At 42.0% G+C, this 22,229-nt stretch overlaps 2 protein-coding genes across 5 annotated transcripts in view; one reads left to right on the top strand and one right to left on the bottom strand.

The window, feature by feature from the left end:
- Positions 1-12,178, top strand: part of ZNF106 (zinc finger protein 106) — a 113,214-nt gene extending 101,036 nt beyond the window's left edge. The window contains exons 16-22 of the mRNA XM_058294010.2: positions 2,421-2,612; positions 3,094-3,156; positions 4,268-4,387; positions 4,899-4,970; positions 5,732-5,803; positions 7,112-7,258; positions 8,311-12,178. Of these exons, the coding sequence (XP_058149993.1) occupies positions 2,421-2,612; positions 3,094-3,156; positions 4,268-4,387; positions 4,899-4,970; positions 5,732-5,803; positions 7,112-7,258; positions 8,311-8,367 (723 nt within the window). The 3' untranslated portion in view covers positions 8,368-12,178. The remainder of the gene's footprint in view (positions 1-2,420; positions 2,613-3,093; positions 3,157-4,267; positions 4,388-4,898; positions 4,971-5,731; positions 5,804-7,111; positions 7,259-8,310) is intronic.
- A 559-nt stretch (positions 12,179-12,737) lies between these two features.
- Positions 12,738-22,229, bottom strand: part of CAPN3 (calpain 3) — a 58,438-nt gene continuing 48,946 nt past the window's right edge. For 2 of the 4 annotated variants that reach the window (XM_058294011.2, XM_058294012.2), the window contains 10 exons: positions 20,785-20,802; positions 16,863-16,967; positions 15,810-15,887; positions 15,349-15,406; positions 15,191-15,255; positions 14,634-14,702; positions 14,463-14,541; positions 14,124-14,240; positions 13,759-13,817; positions 12,738-13,366 (listed from right to left, as the gene is read on the bottom strand). In XM_058294011.2, the coding sequence (XP_058149994.1) occupies positions 13,340-13,366; positions 13,759-13,817; positions 14,124-14,240; positions 14,463-14,541; positions 14,634-14,702; positions 15,191-15,255; positions 15,349-15,406; positions 15,810-15,887; positions 16,863-16,967; positions 20,785-20,802 (675 nt within the window). In that variant the 3' untranslated portion in view covers positions 12,738-13,339. Of the gene's footprint in view, positions 13,367-13,758; positions 13,818-14,123; positions 14,241-14,462; positions 14,542-14,633; positions 14,703-15,190; positions 15,256-15,348; positions 15,407-15,809; positions 15,888-16,862; positions 16,968-20,784; positions 20,803-22,229 lie in introns of those variants that run through there. The other 2 variants (XM_058294014.2, XM_058294013.1) reach the window with 2 other exon arrangements.

The raw sequence follows: 22,229 nt of genomic DNA, 5'->3' as shown, positions 1-22,229 counted from the left end.
TAGCTCCAGGCCAAAGCATAGGACCTCCCTGATATTTCTGTGCATGCTCCTTGTCTTGGGCATGTGCATGTGACCCTATTTACACAAATAATGATTGTCTCCTCTTCCCTAGGAATCAGTTTATTTATAGTCCTGGCTCTGCACTATATGTCCTACAGCTACCAATACCTAGCTTCAGACAGCATGACTTAACTACAGTATTCTGTAGGAGAGCTTGGTGAGCCATCTCCTACATGCAGAACAGGTTCTAGGACTACAAGTCCCTTAGGCCACCGTCAGACAGATTGGGCCAAACATATGTTCTCCCAGTGTGTGCCACAAGGGTTAGTCTGCTTTCTCCAGAAGTGAGACCTTTGCCCTGGAGCATGGTTGGCTTTGCACAAGACTGGTGAGGGGTAGGGAAGGGGTCAACCAGGTTGCAGGGAAATCCTGCCTCCTTTTTTTTCTTTTTTCCATATGTGTCGACTTTTTTTGTTGGAGTTTTCAAACATAGTTTATGTACCCATTTAGGAACTCTGTGTACCTATCACCTGCTTTAACAGTTTGAATTCAGGACGAATTTTGTTTCATCTATTACCTCCTGCTCACCTTCCCTCTTTTCATTTATTTTTAAGCAAATCCCAGACATCATATTTAACCAGTAAAAACTTCAATACGAAAAGAACTTCTTTAAAACGAAATCATTTCTGTAAACCCACAACTTCTTTACTAAAACAAAACAAAAGTGTAATTATCACATCTGGAAAGATGATTTTTAAATATAATCAAGTATACAGTCATTGTTCAAATTTCTGTGCCTCCTGCTTTTAAAAATTAAATTGTAGTTTATTCAAATCAGGATCTAAATAAGTTCACAATTGTGTTTGACTTATATGTCCTTTAAGTTTTTTAAAATCTATAAAATCCTACCTCTTTTAAGCAGCCTTTTCCTTGATTTGGTGTTCTTCCTGTCACTGCAGTCCTTTAACTGTTTTTTGGAACTTTGAGAACGATGTTTCTGCCAGTTTTTGCTGGTTGTTCAAAGCTTCTGTGGGGGACGGAGACTTGAAGAGCTCACTCTGCCATCTGGGTCAGGGCAGGGCCTGCATGCCAGTCATTTTTTTTTCCAAAAATCTCACATATTTATTGCTGAACTAATTTATTTATGCCAAGGCATAAAAATAAAGAACAAACGAGTGTTTTCTCAATAAAGTAAGCCAAACTGTTCAGAAAGGGTGTCTTTTTCAACTTTATATGGCAAGATGTTAGTGAACTTGATATAGTATAAAAATGTGAGTTATCACATGTGTGATTCCTGATCGACCCAGCTTGGTTCTTCTCCAGTGTCTTTTCTTGGAGATGTACCTGGTTTTATTGCCAGATTTCATTAGAATCCATTGAAGAATGGGGCAATTCTGTTTTTGTTTCTTGCATGCCAGTAATTTTTATTGAATGTTGTACATTATGTAAGAAAAACTGGAGGCTCAGGTTTGTTAAGGGTGAGCTTTTTCTGGTTTGCCCATACTTCTAGAATGTTGTACTTCTCGCTTCTCAGCAGAAAGCCAAGGCTGTTTATTTATCAGAGCTAATCTTCCTGAACTCCACAATCCATCTCCATCTCCCTAGCACCTCAAGATGACTGAAATTGTTACTTAATTCTTTAGGTGTCCAGCTGCTACTTTCTGCTTGGTTTCTGGGAGTATTGGATCATGCATATACCTAAAGACAATTCTTTGAGGTATCAGAAAGTGGGAGATTTCGTGAACAAGACTGATAGGGGAATGAAAGAAACGGTTTTAAAATCTGAGTTAAAGGAATGTTTTGGGATTAAGGATGTGACAATTGCCTCTCTAAATTGATATAAAAACTTCTGTAGTCCTCTAAGTGATGAGGTGATAGATAGTAGAGACTGTAGAAGGAAAAGTCATAAGTCAGAAAACAAAAAAACAAAAAAAGGTTGAGAGTGTGAGTCTCTTACTGAAATTACCCAAGAAAGCAATTTCCAAATAGAAATTTTAGGAAATAGCAAAACATAGGTTGCATAAATTTTAGATGACAAAAAAAAGTAAAAGAGTGATAGGTCTGTGGCATGGAAACCACTGTGTGGGGGAAAAAAAGATTGATCCTTCATTATCATTAACTTATGGGAAGGAAGAGAAAGCATAAAAAGAGAACCAATCCCTAATTAGGATGAGGATGGTGTGGGTTGAAGTTTGAAATGAGTTTTGAATGTAAGAGGTTGCCCCCATTGGAACCAGGGGTATCATAACACAGCAAAGAGAGTTGGGGTGGGAATGACAGAGGTTGGGAGGTCAAGGATGGCAGGGGTATGAGAGTTTAAGTAGAGGTATAGAATTGAGAGTTTATATCCAGGCAGTAATTCTGGTTAGTTGGTTTTGAGGTTTTCCAGCCACTTCATGTGATAGTGACTTATTTTTCAGAACAACAAACGACTTGAGATCTTTGAATGCCATGGCCCTCGGGCTGTCAGCTGTCTTGCCACAGCTCAGGAAGGTGCCCGAAAGCTGCTAGTTGTGGGATCTTATGACTGTACCATTAGTGTACGTGATGCACGGAACGGACTACTTCTCAGAACACTGGAAGGCCATAGCAAAACCATTCTTTGCATGAAGGCAAGTATAGTGTAAGAACTGGAGTTGTGTGGAGCAAATGGAAGAGTTTTAAATGACATTTCCCATGTTGTCTCGTTCATTATTTAGAACACAGACATCTTGAAAGAGCAAGGAGATTATAACCCTCCTCTTTATGTCTCGGTTACCAAGTGATGTACTGTTTTTTAACATTTTAACTAATAAAAAATGAAAGTGTCTTTTATTATAAAATGTGGTGATAATTCTGTTGCCCTTCTGGGATACTTCATAATCATTCTGAAGAGGCAACAAATCACATAATCCATGATCAATTCATCAGTGTGCCTCGTAGTAGGGGCTAATTTTCAATTGCGAAAAGTTGTCTGAGAAACATTATTTTTTATCTGTTTCAAGCTTATCTCAAAATAGGAAGGTAATTAGTATTTGCCAACATGCATTACAAATTATAGAAGAAACTCATAACTTTATACTGAATCTAACCTACTAAATTTTTTTCTTCAAGGTGGTGAATGACCTTGTGTTCAGTGGCTCCAGTGATCAGTCTGTTCACGCCCACAACATTCATGTAAGCCATACTGATAACAGTGCAAACCAATATGTAATGGGATGATGGTTAAAGCTTGAAGGATTCCTCTGATCTGTTGCAATTTGAATTAAGCCCTTTACCCAGTGAAAGGCTTACTGCATAAATTCTTGTGTAATATTGAGCCCCTTAGAAATTCTGACCTAATCAAAAATTTTAATGGGGACAAATTCAAAGTTTATCTGAGATTTAGTTTGAATGCTTCATTTATTACTTGAGATAAATTGAGCACATAAGGCTTGAGAAAGTGGATATGATGTGTAGCTTAAAATAAAACAAATGAAAAGAATTGAAAGGCTCTGCTCAGGTCATAGAAGTAGCTATAGCAGAATACAAAGAGCATTGGTATTGTTACCTAGGATAAATAAATCGTTCTTTGAAGCTCAGTTTTCTGGTCTGTAAACCTGAGGATGATCCCACCACATGGACTTTTTGTCTAGATCCAATGAGATGATAAAAGTGAAAGTACTTCAAAAGCTATAAGATAAATACACATAGTATTATTGTGCCCTTTCCCTTCCTATGACAATAGGTTCTCTCCATAAGAATATATTTCATATATTTTGATAAGGTAACAAATAGTTATAGGAATACTTCATGTGTTCAAACTTGTACAGCTACATGTGGGTGTAAAAGTAAGCATTAGTTTGTCTCTTAGAATTATAGAATCATAAATCTCACAAATCAGAAGAAATTTTAAAAGTCAGTGTATATATCCTTCATATTAATGTTAAATTTCTTGAATTTGATAGCTGTACTTAATGTGGTTACATACTGAATGTTCTTATTCTCAGAAAATGTACCAGGAAATGTTAAATGTATGTAACCTACTCTTAAATGTTTAGATGATTGGATGGATGGATGGATGGATGGATGGAAGTAGAGATAAAGAGGTAGGAATTAAGAAATTGAGGGAGAGAGGAAGTCACAAAATGCTATAAGTTGATAAATCTGGGTATCTAGATGAGGGGATATTTTGGAGTTCTGTTTATTGTTTTTGCATTATTTTTGCAACTTTTAAGTTTGAAGTTATTTCAAAATAAAGAGTTAAAAAAAAGTCAGTCTAATGACCGTTATGTCTCTTCTCATGCAGACTGGTGAGCTTGTGCGAATCTATAAAGGTCACAATCATGCAGTGACTGTGGTGAATATCTTAGGAAAAGTGATGGTGACTGCTTGCCTGGACAAATTTGTTCGTGTCTATGAATTACAGGTATAATTTTATCCATTATTTTTGGTTGAATGATTTGGGGAGATTGTTTGGGCTTGGTGTTAGCTTTTGATACAGTAAATTGGGAGTGGATCCCAGGAATCTTCATTGTCATACGTATTCTAGATACTTATGAAGCAACTGGTCCATGAACTACACTTTCAGAAATGCTCTTCTGAGACATATGGTCAGGATCACAAGTGTCAAAACTTGTAAACGTTTTCTGGAGAGCAACTCCAGTCTCTAAAACCTGTCTAGTTCTCTTTGTGTGCAATTTAAAGTTTGAGACTTTGACACTACATTGTAATTGGTTTTTTCATTTCTAATTTCTAGCACCCACATTGAAGAGGGAGACTTATTAGAAAGTCTGCCATTAGATTATATTTCTGTTAGAATGCTATTGGTGCTTCAGCTCAATGTCTCAGTTGTAGTTTTAAATCTGCCAAGTGCCTTCAGGGACTAAATAAGGTCTAAATAACATTAATTCTCTTGCTATTTTTTCCCTCTGCCTAAGTCCCATGATCGTTTGCAAGTTTATGGAGGACACAAAGACATGATTATGTGTATGACCATCCATAAAAGTATGGTGAGTATTGTTGGCCATGCCAAATATTTGCCTTTGAATGTGTTTCTAAAAATTCTACAAACTGATACAAATGTTAAAACCTGTCATCTCTTTTTGGTATGCCTCATTTATTGAATGTCTTTCTGTCTTTTGATAAAAAAAATAGTGAGAAATAACCCAGTAACATTGTAAAGTATTTCATTTTCTATTACTAGCTAAATTAATTATAATAAAAACATACTGTTACCATTAAATAGAAGGTAAATTTAAGATGCTTCAGAAAAAATGGGAGGTGGTTTTTCCAGAGATATAATGATCTGCACAGAAAATTGGATTGGAGTCAGGAGATTTGGCAAGTGTGGCAGAGTGGCAAACCCAAAAGTAGAAGCTAACTCACTTAACTCTGCTAAGCCTTGGTTTATTTTATTTTTAAATGATGGGATTGAACCAGATGGATGCTTTTCAAACTCTGAGCGGTAGAACTGTGTTCCAAAGAATTACAGAAGCCTAACATATAACACCCATATAGAACACCCATTTGAAGTGGGTGCCTCCAATCCCTGCCCACTTCTGGTCCCAGCTTAAATGTGTCTATACTAGCAGAGCTACCAAATATGTTCCCATTCTAGTGCCTTGGGGCTGATTTTGGTTTAGGTTTGTGTTTTCTTATTCTTGCTACTATAAAGTAGTTTCTGAATCTCATTGAGATGGTGTATGGTGTTGTTTTGCAGTTGTTTTTTTGTACATTGTTTTGGTCTGATACGATAAACCTCTTTCTCCAGATTTATACTGGCTGTTATGATGGCAGTATTCAGGCTGTGAGGCTAAATCTGATGCAGAATTACCGCTGTTGGGTAAGGGGTAAAACTCGCATATTCATATGTGAGCATCTTGCCTTTATGTATTCCACCGTGGAACAAGGAAGTTTATTTTTTAAAATCATACCAAAAATGCTTCTATAATTCTTTATGGAAGAATCTACTTTAAAATTAGATATAAGGTATATTTAAAGAAACCTACTCAAAAGTTTTCCCTTAGGTGACTTATTTTGTTTTGTTTTACTAGGAAAACAATAGTTGCTTTAAAAAAATATCAACAATACAGAAGTTTATGAAATAAAGGGTAGAAGTGCTAATTTTTGTGACCTCCCTCTATATTACACCCTCTCTTTAGGAATTACATGTATTAATAGTTCTGTGTGTATCCTTGCTGGTTTTCAAAGAATAGGAAGATAATTTGTTGTCTTGGAATTCTGTACCTATTTCACTGGGCTAAATTGCATGGTTTTTATTTTGGGGGGAGGAACGGGATCTGGTAGTTAACTCTCAAAACTCTCACACTTCCTTATAATCCTTAATTTGTTTCATCAGTTCTAATATTAGTATTGAACAAAGAAAAGTTTATGGCACTGAATTTTTTTCTCCAAACCCTAACCTCCTTTTCAGCATTGTTGAAATAAACTTGACACTCTCTATTTTAAAACTGGATTTTATGCTTCTTCATAGCCTAATTACTTTTCGGTGTTTTACACATATACTGTCTTTGCTTTTTAGCCTTCTCTGTGAAGGCAAGCAAAGTCTAGTACAACAAGATCCAGAATACACAAATAGGGAGTTAACCTATGTAAAGAAATGGGGAAAATACCTGCTGGTTTTTAAAGGCAGAGGGTTGGGATTGTGCTGACAGAAGAAAAATTGAAAGTTGCAATACTTTTTAGAAATGAACATGTTAGATCACAAGGTTTATTACAAACAAGCCTGTAAGGAAAAAGGCAAGATAAAGAGTCTTTATGCTTTCTGACTAACAAGTAAAAATGAACTACATTTTAAAATAAAGTACATTTTTATAAAGTAGATACTCATAAGATTGGGGGTAAAGTTGGCCTTCCATGGTAAATACCATTTTCTACAACAGATATTTCCACAAGTATGGGTTTCATTATTAGACATTTATATTTTCACCTTTACAAGTCAACAGTTCTTAGAATTGTTAAAAACAACTCTTTCTGTGTCATAGGAAAGCTCTTCACTTTTAAAAATTATTTTAAATTAATTAAAGAGTAGGGGACTTATTTTCTTTTTCCATAGTATTTAGGGGGTTGCAAGTAAAAAATGCTCTTTTCTGTATTTTTAACTTAGTCCTCTCATTCTCTTTTTCTCCAGTGGCATGGTTGCTCTCTTATATTTGGTGTTGTAGATCATTTGAAACAACACTTGCTAACTGACCACACTAATCCAAACTTTCAAACTCTGAAATGCCGCTGGAAGAACTGTGATGCTTTTTTCACTGCTAGAAAAGGATCCAAGCAGGTAGGTATATATCAGTGGGACCGAAGGTTAACCAGGGGTTCATTACTCTACTTAGAGCAGGGATCGACCAACTTTGACACAGAGGCCAAATCAGCCCTCTGCCTATTTACGTAAATAAAATTTTATTGAAGCACATCCCCTCCCATTTGTTTGCACATTGTGCATAGCTGCTGTGGTGCTACAGTCACAGAGTTGAGTAGTTGTGATAGAGACTGGGTGGCCTGCAAAGCCTAAAATATTTTCTGTCTGGCTCTTGACAGAAAAAATTTGCCAACCTCTGGTTTAGAGGATAATTTAGTAGAATTCTGCATGGCCTGATTCTTGAATATACATATCCCAGTTAAGGAAAAGGACCTTCAATTAGCAGACACAGTTCTTTTTTCTGTTCCCTTTAGCAATTCAGCTGTCTAAGTTTTTTTTTTTTTTTTTTTTTTTCCTGAATAAATAAGATAAAGTCCAAAGACCTCAAATTATTTTGCCTTATTAGAATGTTCAGAATTATCATAGTGAGTCCTAGGGATTTTTCTTTTTGTGTTTATTCAGAGATTTGGAGGATAGTTCGATGAGGTTTTGACTAAGAAATCAAGTAGTATTTGGGTAAAGAGCATAAATATTTTTGAATGTTTCACTTCCCATATCTTTATATAAGAATTTATTATAGGGAAGTGGATGTAGCTCAAATGGTTGAGCACCTGCCTCCCATTTATGAGGTCAGAGTTTGTTCCCCGGTACCTCCTAAAAACAAACAACAACAGAAAAAGAGTTTATTATAATGCTCTTGTGCTAAGATAAGAAATTTTTTTTTTCTTTTTCTTTTTAATGAGGTACTGGGGATTAAACCTGGGACATAGGCACTTAACCACTGAGCTACAGCCACTCCAAGAACTCGTTTTAAAATGCATAGTTTCATGTAAATTAGTCAAGTGTTGACTATAACTGCCTTTCATGTATGCATCCTAATTTGAATATGCCATAGGGCTTTTTTTGGCTTTACTTTCTTCTGCCTTACTACCAACTCTTCTCTTATGGACTCTTTTTCCCTTTATCCCTAGGATGCTGCAGGACACATTGAAAGACATGCTGAGGATGACAGCAAAATTGATTCATGAAGTTTTTTGCCTCCCATGTTGGGAAGTCACTAGTTGAACTATTTTCCCATCAGACCTTCACACCGGCCATTCTCTTCCCTTCTCCAGCGAAGCAGGGAAGGAGAAAGTGGTTACTCTGTCAGGCTTACTGATAGCATAAGTCTGGGCAGCTCTATGAGATGATAGGTTACATTTTAAGTTCTTGCTGGAGGTTTGTCAGATTTAAACGGCTTTTAAGGAACCATTCTCCTCTGGGGTAGTATGGCATATAGTGATATATGCTACTTTTGTTCTCCAGATGTTATTAAAGATACAGATCTTAATTGATTACTCGATTTGACCCCAATCACACATATATTTTATTGATTTTCAGTTTTTGATTTTTGGTTTATGTCCTTATGATGGTTTAAACCTCTAGTCAGGCTTTTTTAAACTACAAGTTTGTTCAAATACTAGATCTTTCAGGGTCAGTTTTAATTTCTCCAATTGTAATAATTTGGATAGTTAAATTGGAGTCAAATAGTTCCCTTAACAATTATGTGCAATGTGCTTCAATATTCTCTTGCTTTGTAGATGGACAGATCTGGGTTAAATGCTAAAGGCCACACAGTAGTTTTTAGCAACTAGTGGTTACTCTGTTAACTGTCTTTCAAGTAGTCAGAAGGCAAATCATATGACAAGCCCTTGTAGATAGCACTTTCTAGTGAACCTCTGTGCAATTTTTTATATAGTGCTCAGTGTGAGGCAGTGCACAGTCCTAATGCCTAGCTTTAAATTTGGCTATTAGACCTGGGCTCTCACAGCTATAGGTAACTGGACAATGTGCCTTCATCTCCTTTTCCAGTTTCTGACTCTCCAGGTCTGCTCTGGGCTTGAAACCTTGTAGTTTGCTCCATTGCCAACCCTTATTTCTCTCACTGTCTTGGTGAACCTGGACTGATGGTGGCCAACAAATACTTCCTCTAGGCTTGCAGGGTACTTTCCACTCACCTCCAACACCTAAGATGGGGAAGTTAGTATAAAGTATCTGGATATTATTTTTAGGGCCACTAGTAGGCTCCTTAGAGACTTATTTCTGGAAACTAGATTGTTTGCCTTCCCCTCCCAGCTTTCTGGACAAAAAGAGTGGAGTTTGGTGAAGGTATCTACTTTCCCACTGAGAGTAGCCAAATTAGCAAAGCCTTAGTGGAACTGCTTTCTTTTTGGATTGTCTCTGGACTCTTATTAGTAAGCGACAGAAGTGTTGCTTTTCAAACTTTTGTTTTTGGATCCTCAAAACTCAGACCAGATTCTTCAGAGAGATAAATGGAAAGAAGGGAGAAGAGCCCAGTGCCAAGCGTCTCATTTTCTATGATTGCAGAGCATTTGAGTTCATCCCTACTCCATAGTGCACATATATCTACCCACATGTTTTGTCTCAGGCTCTAGGGTAGGGAGAAGACTTTACTGAGGTTCATGGATAGGCTTCAAGAGGGTCTGTGAACCCCCTGAAATTGTATGCAAAACCACATATGTGTTCTTTTTCAAGGACAGATTCCAGTGGTTCTTATTGTATACAAAAAAAAAACATTAAAAATTAATCTAGTAGCTAGTACTAAGTAATGAATCACCCCACAAACTGCTTTCTTTGTCCTTGTGAATGGAAAGACTCTTTGGTTAACCACACTGTTCAGATTTGCATGATGCTTGAAAGAACAGAGAAGATCCTATTGCAAAACCTTTTTCTGTTTCTGTATGAGATTCAGAAACTTTTGTCACCTCCCACCCTACTTTCTGTGAGGGTCACCAAGATGTCAAGCTCTTCTCTGGGTTGGGGATTGGTGATTTCCTTAGGAAAGTATATTTAGATTTAATACAAACTTGACATCTTTCTCTGGACTATGGTGAAGCCACATTTCCACACAGGGCAGCGTGCTGAGAAGCTTGAATGCTCTGTTGCTTAGGTGCTCTTCTGTCCTAAATGAAGATATGTCTGAAAAGATGAGAACAGTGGAGCCTTTGTACAACAGTAAAGAAGTATGTTAGGGGTTGGGTAATTGTGGGGATTTTTGAGAGTATTGACAGATGGATAGAATCAGTAAGAGCTATGATGCACGTTTAACTTTGAGAGACTCCAGTGCAGTGTATCTGCCTCTGTGTGCATGTATGCATGTTCCTTTGTATGTGTATACACACATGGGTACCTATACTTGTAATATGATTTTACATTTCTTGAAATTTTTCTTTGAAGCAGTGGCATTGACATCTTTCAGGAACACATGAAATTCTTTTAACACCAGGTTAATATGGTTATCCAAAATACACTTTTTTAAAACCTGTGTTTAGAAAGGCACCATAAGCATCTTGGCTGCTTTTGGTTCTGTGTTATTGCTATTAAACATCTTAAAAGTTATGCAGAGCTTTGGCTCTTCTCAAAGCTTTCACAATATCATGGTGATTCTAGCCCTCTGTTTTCCCTCAGATAAGAGCTGTGGCTCAGGGCTTTGTGTTGATTCTGGTATTAGGTACCGTAAAGAAGAAAGGAAACAGTTAAATGGCCTGACAAACCAACTGATTTCTTACAAGTAGCCAGAGGTCAGTTTTAGAATGTTATTTTTAATTGCCCGTGCCTATTTCTAAAGGCTGGAAGCCAAGAAAACCATAGCATAAACCCTTTAGTGTTCATATGCTAGTGTTTTTAATGGCCGTTCTGATAAAATACCAGCCACTTTTAAGTTTTATGCTAAAGTTTCAGGTTCAAAGTTGTATGTTGGCTTACTCTTTTACTCAGTTATAATGCAGTTAAACACAATGAAAGCAAAACTCTAAGAGCAAAGAATTATCTCAACATTATGTTACTTGAATTTGAAAGAAAGTCATAACTACACTCCTGCTTTTGTGGGGAAATTTTTTCTCTTCCTCAGAAGAGTTAGCAGTTGAGTGTTTAGCTCCTGACTTATCTATAATTTTGGGGCAATATTATTGCTGTATAATCAATAGTTTGCCTAACTATTTTGTTTTCTTTTATAGATTATTCAGTGGACAAATTTAGTGACTAGGCATGTGGTTGATTTGATGGGTGTAGGTATACACTTAGTGGGCTGGTATGTATTGTATGGAAGGGAAGTCATTGGAGGGAAGATTGAAGTATACTGTTAGGTGAGCTTTGAACAGCACGCACTCTCTGGCTTGCTCAAATAACTGCAATTTAAATACACTTACTTATAAATTTTGTTCCCATTACCTAGAGCTATTACGAAGGCCATGCCTGATGGAGTTATAAAATAGTGGCTTTATCTCTGTCCCAAATCACCAGGATCCACAGGATTTAAGATACCTAATGGATAGGAGTAGAAGCTATGGTGGAGATGATTTTGGCTATGCTGAGTTCCATATGCAAATGAATGTCAGACCCTCATATGAACCAGACTTCCTGCTAATCTCATGATCCCTTTAACCTCACTTCTAACCCCCCAAATGGATGGCCCTGCGGGGCCACATGATGACTAAAATTCCCTAAATATGCTTTAAATTCAAGGTAGTAGCCCAAGTGAATTAGGGGATCCAGGGTTAAGGAGGAAGGGCTGTTGAAGATCTTTCTCCTGTTAAAAGAGAAATATATGCCCTAGAGCTGCTCCAGCACCCTTGGTTTCTGATTTTTTTAAAAAATATATATTGAATATGGATTTAGAAGAATAAAACCAGATGACACTTAACTGCAAAAACATTTATAAGCAAATAGCTTAGCCTTCTTACATTTTGGTATAAAGCTGTGAACTTCATAACTTTGTAAAGCAAGATATAAAGGAAATACAAGAGGAAAATAAATTAAAGTACTTTTACTAATTGTTAATTTTTGTTACCTTATCTGCATATTCATAGCTAACCCTTTCCTTTCAATGTTTCTGTATAGTGAGAGCAAAGAAGAAAATTGGTTGGGAAATACAAGATGGTTTTAATATGCCACAGACCATGGTTCAGATAACTATAGCAAACAGCTATATTCAAGGATTTGTCCAAGGTCATACAAAAGGTCAGTTAATGTAGGAACTAGGATTAAAAACAGCTCTGTTCCATTACCCTCAGGTGACGGACCACCATGCCACCCCCTCCTTAAAGTTGATATATTCATTCTTTTTTTTTGTTTGATACATTTATTCTTGATATTCTAAACACCAACAGCTATTCCCCTCCTTCATATATCTTAGAGTACATCTGAGTGACTCTGATGCTTAAGAAATAGTAGGCAAAATTATAGGTCAGAGTTATTTGTTGTGACATATTTTTTGGTTTCTGTTTTTGCTTCCTACATTTCTAGGACTTCCTACATTATAAATGACAGTTGAGTGTAAGATTGTAAGTCATTCAGCTCTGCTGGGGCTGATAGCTAAATGTGAGAAATCAAAACATGGAACAGCCATACACATGCCTTTATTAATTTAGATGAACTTCTTTTCAGAATGCAGCCAAAGTTATGAGTCAGACAAGAGATACCCAGAGTATCCGGTCCTGTTCCACTGAGCTAGTTTGCCCTGGGAGCAGGCCCATCCTGAAACTATCAACAGAACCAAGAGAGAGTTTGGTTACTGTCCTGTGAGTGGGAGAACATAAAGGTGATAGAGACCTTCAGCACCAGGAAGTGCAAAGAGCCACTGGCAGATGCCTCTGCAAACAGATGGGGCAAGCCAAGGGGAGAGGTCAAAATTCTTGCAATTGCCTCACAGCCGAGTCAGCCCAGATTCAGAGTTAACCTCTCAGCTGGGTTAGAGCTGGCTGAGGCAGACAGAAGTACTTGCCTCCATGTGACAAAGAGACAAAGTTGTTCTTCCTACTAGCACTTCCCTTAAGTAAAGGGTCCAGCCAGGCCTAAAAGATCAGCAGATGCCCTGAGGCCGATTGGGGAGTGAAGTGGAGGAGGAACAAGGACTAAGGGACTCCTGGAGGTCTGTTGGTGTTCAGCTTCTGAGTCCTTTGCAGTATGTGACTCATGGTATTGGGTGTAGGCCAGCCTGGTTCAGGCGTACATGGTGAGCTGCAGCCACTGAAAAAGGAAGTCCCAAGATCAGAATAAAAGCAAGAAGAGATACCCTATCCCTAGGGACTATAGGGGGAAAGGAACAGCCCCTGCATGCCAGACAATGGGGAGATTTGATAAGAAGCAGTAGTTTTCTGCATCTTTCCCCAGTCTCTCCTAGAAAGTCATGTTTCCAGCCTAAAGCATTTTGGGGAATAGAGGCCCCTTTGGTACCTTCCCCCACCCAGTACATGGTCCATGTGAACCACACTATACTCCCCACTGGGCTTCCTGTCGATGTTCCTTTCCTATCCCATCCCTCCCACACCACGTGCAAGTGAGCAGCCCTCACTGCCTCAGTGACCTCCACCTTGAATTTTAAGGTACAGGGCAAGTGTGCCGCCTCTATTATGCTTTACCTCTAGAACATTGAGTTTGATGATGCCATCTCCATCCTTGTCAAAAGCTTTGAAAGCTCCTGTGTGAAAGAATACGCAAGGCAGAGATCAGTTAGTGGAAGTTCACTCTGCTTCCACTACTGTCACTTTTTTTAGGAGGGTCCCAGGCTAAGTACTGTCCTTCAGCATGGATATCTTCAGGCAGAGTGTCACCAATACCCCTCTTTGCCAACCCATTCTAAGCCTAAAGATGGCCTTCACCTTTTTGCAGACTGAATGGAATAGATTGAACGATTATCAGGCTGAATTCCTGCTGCCCCAGCTGTCCCTGTGGGAAAGGGGACTGAAATTGTGCAAGGGAGTAGAAGGGCCGCTCCTCCACTTACTGAACATGCCCTCCAGCCTGACAAAGCAGCAGATGAAACTGTCGAAGTCAATGTTCATGTGTTTGTCTGCGTACCGCATGGTAATGATGTCGTAGAGCTGGCTGTTGAGGTGGAATCCTGTGGAGGGCAGCATGTTAGAGGAGGAGTGGAGCTGGGGTCCTGGGACCTGCATTCTATTTTCCCTGTCTCTTGGGTCCCTGTCATCATTCTTACCCGTTTTGTGGCCTGGGAAAGGAAACGAGAAACCTCTTCCTCCTTTTTCCAGCCCAGTTCCTCCTCTCATTCCTGCTCCCACCAGCTCCAGCCCCCATCCTTGCCACCCTCTTTCGTCCCCAGCACCTGCATCATTGACTGCATTTCGCATTTCATAGCTGTTGATGGTGCCCGATTGGTCTGTGTCGTAGTGTTTGAAAATTTTCTGACGATAGAAAATTTTGAGGGTAAATGTCACACACTAACCCCCTGAATCAACTCCCTCTTACCCATCCACCCTTCCTTCTCTCTACCTACCTGCCACGCCTTAATCTTCGTCCAGAGGTGATGAAACTCTTGCAGGTTCAGTCTCCCAGAGCCATCTGTCTGGAGGAAGGAGGTCAGGGCTACAGTGCACATGGCAAAATCCCTCAGGGTCGGGCATAGGGGCAGCGTCTAGTGGACTCTGCCGGGATAGTAGTCCCACAGGAAGGTTCTGCCCAGGCTAGCCTACCCACGGCTCTGTCCTGGTATTTAACACTCACCTATACTACTACACCACTCAAAGTTAGTGCCTACTCTATAACCCAGGGAGCTTGTCTCCTAAGGACCACCTTCATTTGGGCAGGACTGCAGGCCTGCGGTTCCGTGCAGGGGCTAGGCGCCTGTTACAGTTGCGCATCCTTCCCAACTTCTTCCTCCTGCAACAATCACTTTTGGCACAGTATTCAGGAGGATCTGACTCACAACCTCCTTTGGTTTTTCCTTGGGTACAAATTTGGGCTCCTCTGCTTAACTGGACCCCCTTTTTGCCCTGGCCCCTGCTGCATGGGGACTAGTGACTGCAGGTTGGAAAGGGGTAGCAGGAAGGATACATCCATGAGAGCAATCATGCTACGGCAGGACTCCAGCGTGAAACCTTGTGTCTTCAGGTCCTTATCTGGGGGATATGGAGAAGCGCAAGGAGGTGCTTTTAGATAACTGGACCCCACCCCATCCCACCCATCCCCAATACACAGTTTGAGCCACTTACGTTTGTTCACAACTGTGTTAAGGACATTTTTTAGCTCATCTGCACAGATCTCCATGTCCTGAGGAAGAAGGGAGGAAAAAGCCATGGTTCAAAAGTACAGCAGCTGATGGAACAGAGGCTGTGCAAAACAAATCCCAGCTGTCCATGTTTGTCAGATCCCTCAGTGCCATTCTGTTACGGGGAAGCTGGGCTTTTCTGAGGAAGACGGTCTGATACTGCATCCTCAGCTCTCCAGACCGCAGTGGGCACCTCAGAGCAAAAAAGGTCTCTGAGTTACCCAGTGGATGTGTTGGTTCAAAACAAGGTCTTGTGGATTTATGTGCTACACACATATATCTCATGATTCCACCAACAGCCAAAAGTGACATCTTCTGAGCAATAATGAGATCACTGGTAACTTGAGCAGTTAGTCAAGGTGCAGGGTAAGCGCCTATGGGAGCCTTGGGGTTGGAGGTACTCACATCACCTGCTATCTGCCTGAAAATGTTCCGGAATTGCTGCTGTTCTTCGCTTTCCTGGCCAGTGTTGCTGGGCTGTGGCTGTGGAAATACAAAGAAAAATTGGCTCACAGGAATCAGGGAGATGGATGGCCCCATGAGGAAAGTTCCTTCTGTGTTGAAGGAGCTAAGTACCTAAAACAGCCCTGGGTGGCAGTAGGAGCAGAGTGCAGGGGCAGTGCTCTTCCTTCTTAGGCAAACCTCGTGTCCTGGAAGAGGCCCCAGTGGCTCCTCATGCCAAACCTCTCCAGGCCCAACCGCCCCAAAAAGGAGACATTAGCCATGCAAACATGATCAATGCCCTTGATTCCCTTTCTGTGCCCCCTACTGCCACCCCTTCTAGAACCCTCTCCTGTTTTAAGCCTGACCACCCCAACCAAACAAGCTGCAGTTCAAAGGGGGCCAGGCTCTTCTGATCCTCCAGTGCTGCTGTCGTCAAGCTCAAGTTCTCAGAGGACTCCTGACTCCATTCCATGGCTTCTCCAAGTAGAGATGATCCTGGACTTGTCTGGGGGCTTTTGCCCCTTAGGCACACCCTCATGAAGCTTTTTACCACCAGCTCTCCCCACTCCACTCTTAACACCTGAGTTCTGGAAGATCCCATACTTGATGTCAGCCTCCTTTTTTTGCTACTGCTCTTTTCCCCTATGTCCCCCTCTCCGCATTGTCATGAGCTTGACGACCTCATGAAGCAGGGGTTGTTGGGGGTCCAGCTGGTTGTGTCCAGGCCACTTTACCTGCCTCTCATTGTTCTGGTTGGATAAGCACCAGTAGGAAGGCTCAGCCTGTCACTCCCAGTCCTAGGACTGGCTTGGTGTGACAGCAGCCTCACAACACATTCTATGAAGCAACATCCCAAATTTGAAGGGAACTTGGTGAGAGAAAAAGCCAGCGGGACAAATCCAAACCTCTAGGAATTCCACCTTTGGGACACCTCTAACCCCCATGTACCCCAAGAACACAGGAGGACCCCTATTTGCATGCTAGCTCCCCATTCATGCCACATGCATCCGAAACCTGTGGGGATTTGTCTTGCTTAGGACTTGTTCCATCTTTGCCCTCCTCCTCATCCACACCCAGCTCCTTGTTGCTGTTTGCTCTGTCCGAAACGAAGATGATGGGCTGGAGAGAGGAGGAAAGTGGAGAGGGCACAGGAAAGAAGCAAGGATTACAGGTGGTGGTGGTGGTGGTGCATGGGGGTATACACTGAGGCAACCTCTCCTGGACCAACTCCGCCCACTGGAAGAGGGAGAGATCTGAGTCTGGAGTTCTTGTTCCACCTTCATGTTCCACCTTTGCCACTAACGGGCTGTGTGACTTGGGGAAAGATGTTGTCTCTCTGGACCTCAGTTCCTTATCTTTTACCCACCCTATCTTTCCCATTTGTACAGTTTATCAGGCTTAAACAAGGTAGTAGATATGAAAATGCTGGGAATACTAAGAGCAGCATGACCCAATGCAGTCGTTTTCAAAGGTTTTGTAGGCTTTTTTCCCCAACTGGAAACGCTGTCAAATTAAATTTTGCCAGAAGCCCAAAATTTGTAAAGCCATTAAAAGCAGAGTTTCTCTGCTTGTTGGGGAGGGCAGAGCCATTTCCCCTCAGCACTCCCACTTCACCATGGCAACTACTGAAACTCCTCCAAGGAAACTCTAGGACTCTGCAAGGTAAAGTTGGAAAAAAGACTGATTAGTGGAACTGTCAGTGGGTGAGAAGTCAACATGAAACCAGAATGCCACCTGCCCCTCACAGAAGACAAAGCCTTTCTGTCCTCAGCATATTCATCCATTTAATGGGGATGGCCAAACATGCTTTGCCCTCATAGGGTTCTCGGGGTTGGGGTGTGTGGGGGGTGTCAGTGAGATACTGAATATAAAATTATTTAAGGTGCTACATAAATATCAGGGATATTTTTAAGATGTGTTCATGCAAGTGAAGATGATGTGAAAAGGGATGGAAAATGGTTCCCATGCTGTGTCAGTACTGTTTAGTGCTAGACTGCCTGCAGGCAAAGCCAGAGGAAGGTGAGGCTGTAGGGGTAGGGTCTGCAGTGCAGAGAGCAATGGGACAGTCATAGTCTCGAGTCCCCATTTGCCTTTCCATGCTGTTCCTCTAGGGCAGCTTGAATGGGCAGACCAATCAAAACAGCTCCCCCAGCGGGGACCATGCATGCCCTGGCTTGTTCTGCCTTCCAAGCAAAGGGTATTTTCAAGCAAATGATGCTTGTGGAGATCCTAGAGCAAGTGGAGGTCACAGTGAGGAGGGATGTGTGCCATGGGGCACCCTTGCCAGACACACATCTCAAGGTCCAAGAGTGGGTCTGGACAGCACAGGTGTTGGAGTCTAAGGGGCCTGCACAAGAAATGCAGGTCCCGGAGTAGACATATGGTTTCCAGTTCCACTTACGCCACTGCATGTCCTTAGGCAAGTCTCTCCAGTTCTCTGGATCTATATTCTCACCTGTAAAAGTGGGAATAATAACAGCACCTACCTTGGAGATACTTTTGTAACTGAGAAAATGTATGTTTTACTCCTAGTGCAGTGCTCAACACGTGGTAGGTGCTTGAAGGGTGTCAGCTATAATCTGAACAAGCACCAGTACTCAGAGGACCCTACGATGGATCTTTCCAGGCGCTGCCATAGACATTAACACCAAACCTTGTTTGGTGGCCTCTGACTACTCCCTGTAGGTTCAGGAAGCCTGCGAGTCAGTTATTTCTGGATGGCACTCCGGGCAGTCAACCCAAAATTCTAAAAGTAGTACTCATTATTGTAACCATGACTTCCCTGAAGACCATGGAGAAGTTATAGGGTACACAGAGAAAGGAAGGGGATAGAAGAGTTTGAGTTGCTACACAACTGTGATGTCAGGTACCAAAACCATACAAAGGAAACAGTGACCCTAGTCCCAGATGAAAGCTTTGCTCCGAGGCCAGTGAGATGCCCTTAGCAACATGGTCACATAGGGCTGGCGTTTTGCAGCAGTGGGTATCATCAGCACACCCAGGTGAGGCCCTGGTGAATTAGTGGAGGGAGGTAACTACCCACCACCCCAGGAAGGGAAGCCACCAGATAGCTCTCCTTCCTTCTTCCTTAAAATAGCCAAGGTGAACAGCTCTTCTGGAGCTGTAAAGGTAAAAAGTTCTCTTTTCCCCTTTGCCCCTGGAGGTGGAGCCACCGCCTGGACACAGGCAGCAAGCAGAGGCCACCAGGCTGCCTGCATGCTGCACCAGGGCCATGACGCAGGAGGGGACCTAGCAGCTTGGTTCAGGGTCAGAGGTCACTATCCTAAGATGGAGTTGCAACAAGCTTCACCTAGAACAAGGACCCTGGCAACGACTTAGCCCTGCTGGGCATCCTCCACCACCCCTTCCCAAGAAGTCTGAGAAAAAAGGAGGACTGGAGCAGGCAGGAAGAAGAGAAGAGGGAGAAGGAGCTGTCCTGCCTACAGAGCCCCACCCCATCTGCCACCCCAAACCCCCACTCTAATCACGCTCCGTGGAAGCCCTAGTGTGACTACCTCATTACTCTGAGGAATGAAACCAGCTGCCATTTCCTTCGAGAACCAAGCCTTGCTTAGCTTAGCCAGACCCTGAGAAATGAAAGGGCCCTCCTTTTGGTTTTTGCAGGTGCCTCGTGTCAAGATGGTCTGATTAGTCAGAGAGACAGATAAAGCAGATACAACCCCCAGATATTGGTTCCTTTGAGGGCTAAAGAGACCCATGGGAGTTATGGTCATGGCCGATGGGGTTAACTACCAGGGCAGATGGCCCCTCTTTGGAAATGGTGTTTATGTGTGATGAATCTGGACTCAGATGGGATCTCCCTTCATAAGACTTTCATGCCAATGTGCTGGAGGTGCAGTTAATGTTGGGGTTTAAGATATATTTAGGGGATTTGAATCTCTGGACTGACAATGTGATAGCCAGATCCTGAGCCTCAACAGACTCCAGCACCTACAATCTGATTTATTGGACTTACCACACTCAGCTAAGATGGAGTTGAAGAAGGACAACCACCACACCATGGAGCCTAGAGTGATTACAACTGAAAATGGGAGGATTGCATCCAGCATCCAGGTGGAATCTGACCCTCCTCTTGACATAGAGGTGCAATGGACACAACCAATCCAATGTCCACATAGAAGAGGTGGCATTGGAATGGGAAAAGTGGACATAGTGGACGAAGGGTATGGGGAAAGGCAGGAAGAGATGAGAGGTGGAGGCGTCTTTGGGACATGGAGCTGCCCTGGATGGTACTTCAGAGGCAATCACCGGACATTGTAAATCCTCACAGGGCCCACTGGATGGAATGGAGGAGAGTATGGGCTATGATGTGAACCAATGTATATGAGGTGCAGAGGTGCCCAAAGATGTACTTACCAAATCCAATGGATGTGTCATGATGATGGGAACGAGCGTTGTTGGGGGGGGGGAGAGGGGGGGTGGGGGGATGGGGTTGAATGGGACCTCACATATATATTTTTAATGTAATATTATTACAAAGTCAATAAAAAATTAAAAAATTTAAAAAAAAAAAAAAAAAAAAAAAAAGATGGTCTGATTGACCATCTATCCCCCTCTCATAGGAGAGGCGCTCAAGAACAGACTTTGGAGCCACACCACCTGGCTCCAAGTCTTGATTCTGCCTCTTAATGAGAAGATAGGCATTAACTGTTTCTTGCTCTGAAAACGGGCATAATAATTGTACCAGTTTCATAGGTTTTTGAGGATCGAGTTAATCCATGTAAAGCACTTAGAAGAGTACCTGGCAAATAGCTTTGACTCAGAAAGTATTAGCTACAATTATTACATGCCAAAGATGCAACAGGAGCTTAGAGAAGGAGGGGGAGAAGGAGGGGGAGAAGGAGGTAAGTCTGTGGACACGTGCACACACACGTGCACACACTCCATGCTCTCCAGCTATCACGGTCACGCTTACCTTGTTTTTTTTCTTTTTCTATACAAGGAAAGAAAACAAGAAAACGCAGAATAAGTGAAAAGCAAGTTCCCAGAAAACCCGGTGGTTTTTGGTTTCCCTCAGCTTGGGGTGAGGTTTCTGGATCCAAAAATTTGGATCATTTGGAATCAAAAAGCCTGCTGGAAAGGGAGGGGAGGAACTTATCCTTCCCCCTCTCCAGACCCAGAGAGGTCCTGAGGCGACAGCTTTGTGTCTAGAGTCCATTCTGTTCTTTGATATGGCCAAGGTAAGGGTTCTTCCAACTAATTTTTTCCAAAACTGGTCTGAAAATGAGTTTTGTTTCATAGGTATAGTATTTTTAATTTTTTGAGCAAACATTGAATAGAGGGAGATTTAATATGGAAATCCAGGTTTTGGGCTTCTTTTGTAAAATTAGAAGGCCTGGCTGGCTACACTGAGCCTGCAATCAATCCCCTATGGCAAAGGTCAGTGGGAGCTGTGACCAGCCGCTCCCTCTGCAGCCTCCAGATTTTGCCACAGTGGCCATCACCCCAGTCATCCTTCCAACACTAAAGCTAAGTGTCAGCTGAGAACTAAAGACAAAGGTAGCAGTGTGGGGAAGCAGATTTGGCCCAATGGATAGGGCGTCTGCCTACCACATGGGAGGTCCAAGGTTCAAACCCAGGGCCTCCTGACCCATGTGATGAGCTGGCCCACGCACAGTGCTGATGCACGCGAGGAGTGCCATGCCACACAGGGGTGTCCCCTGCGTAGGGGAGCCCCACGCGTAAGGAGTGCACACCATAAGGAGAGCTGCCCAGGGTGAAAAAAGTGCAGCCTGCCCAGGAATGGCACCGCACACATGGAAAGCTGACACAGCAAGATGACGCAACAAAACGAGACACAGATTCTGGGTGCCGCTGACAAGAATACAAGCAGACACAGAAGAACACACAGCGAATGGACACAGAGAGCAGACAACTGGGGGGAAGGATGGGGAGAGAAAAAAAAAGTAGTGTGGGGCCACCAAACCCTGCCCCCCCCATGCCTGCCTGCTCTACGCAGATAAGTGACATACCAGCTCTCATAAACTTTTTAAATTTGCTTTCCCCTCCACCCTTATCCTTTTGAAATCATTTCAAACTTGCAGGAAAGTTGCAAAAAGGGTACAGAAAAAGTACACAGAACTCCAACATTCCCCACCCAAATACCCAGTTTTACCAACGTAGCATTTTGCTTCATTTGTTACATCATTCCCTCTCTCCCTCTCTCTCCTTCCCTCCCTCTCACTCCCATCATCCATCCATCCATCCATCCACCCATTTTCTAAACATTTGAGAGTAGGCTGCGTGTATCATGCTTTTAACACTTCCAGGTACATTTCCTGAGAACAAGGACACTCACTCTCACAAGCTTTGGAGTCGACAATGCCTGATAAATACTCTACACAGATGACCAATGTTCAA

This window comes from Dasypus novemcinctus, chromosome 3 (assembly GCF_030445035.2).
Source record: "Dasypus novemcinctus isolate mDasNov1 chromosome 3, mDasNov1.1.hap2, whole genome shotgun sequence".
Lineage (NCBI taxonomy): Eukaryota > Metazoa > Chordata > Mammalia > Cingulata > Dasypodidae > Dasypus > Dasypus novemcinctus.
Note: the sequence above shows the minus strand (reverse complement) of the source record. Positions and strands in the feature narration are given on the sequence as shown.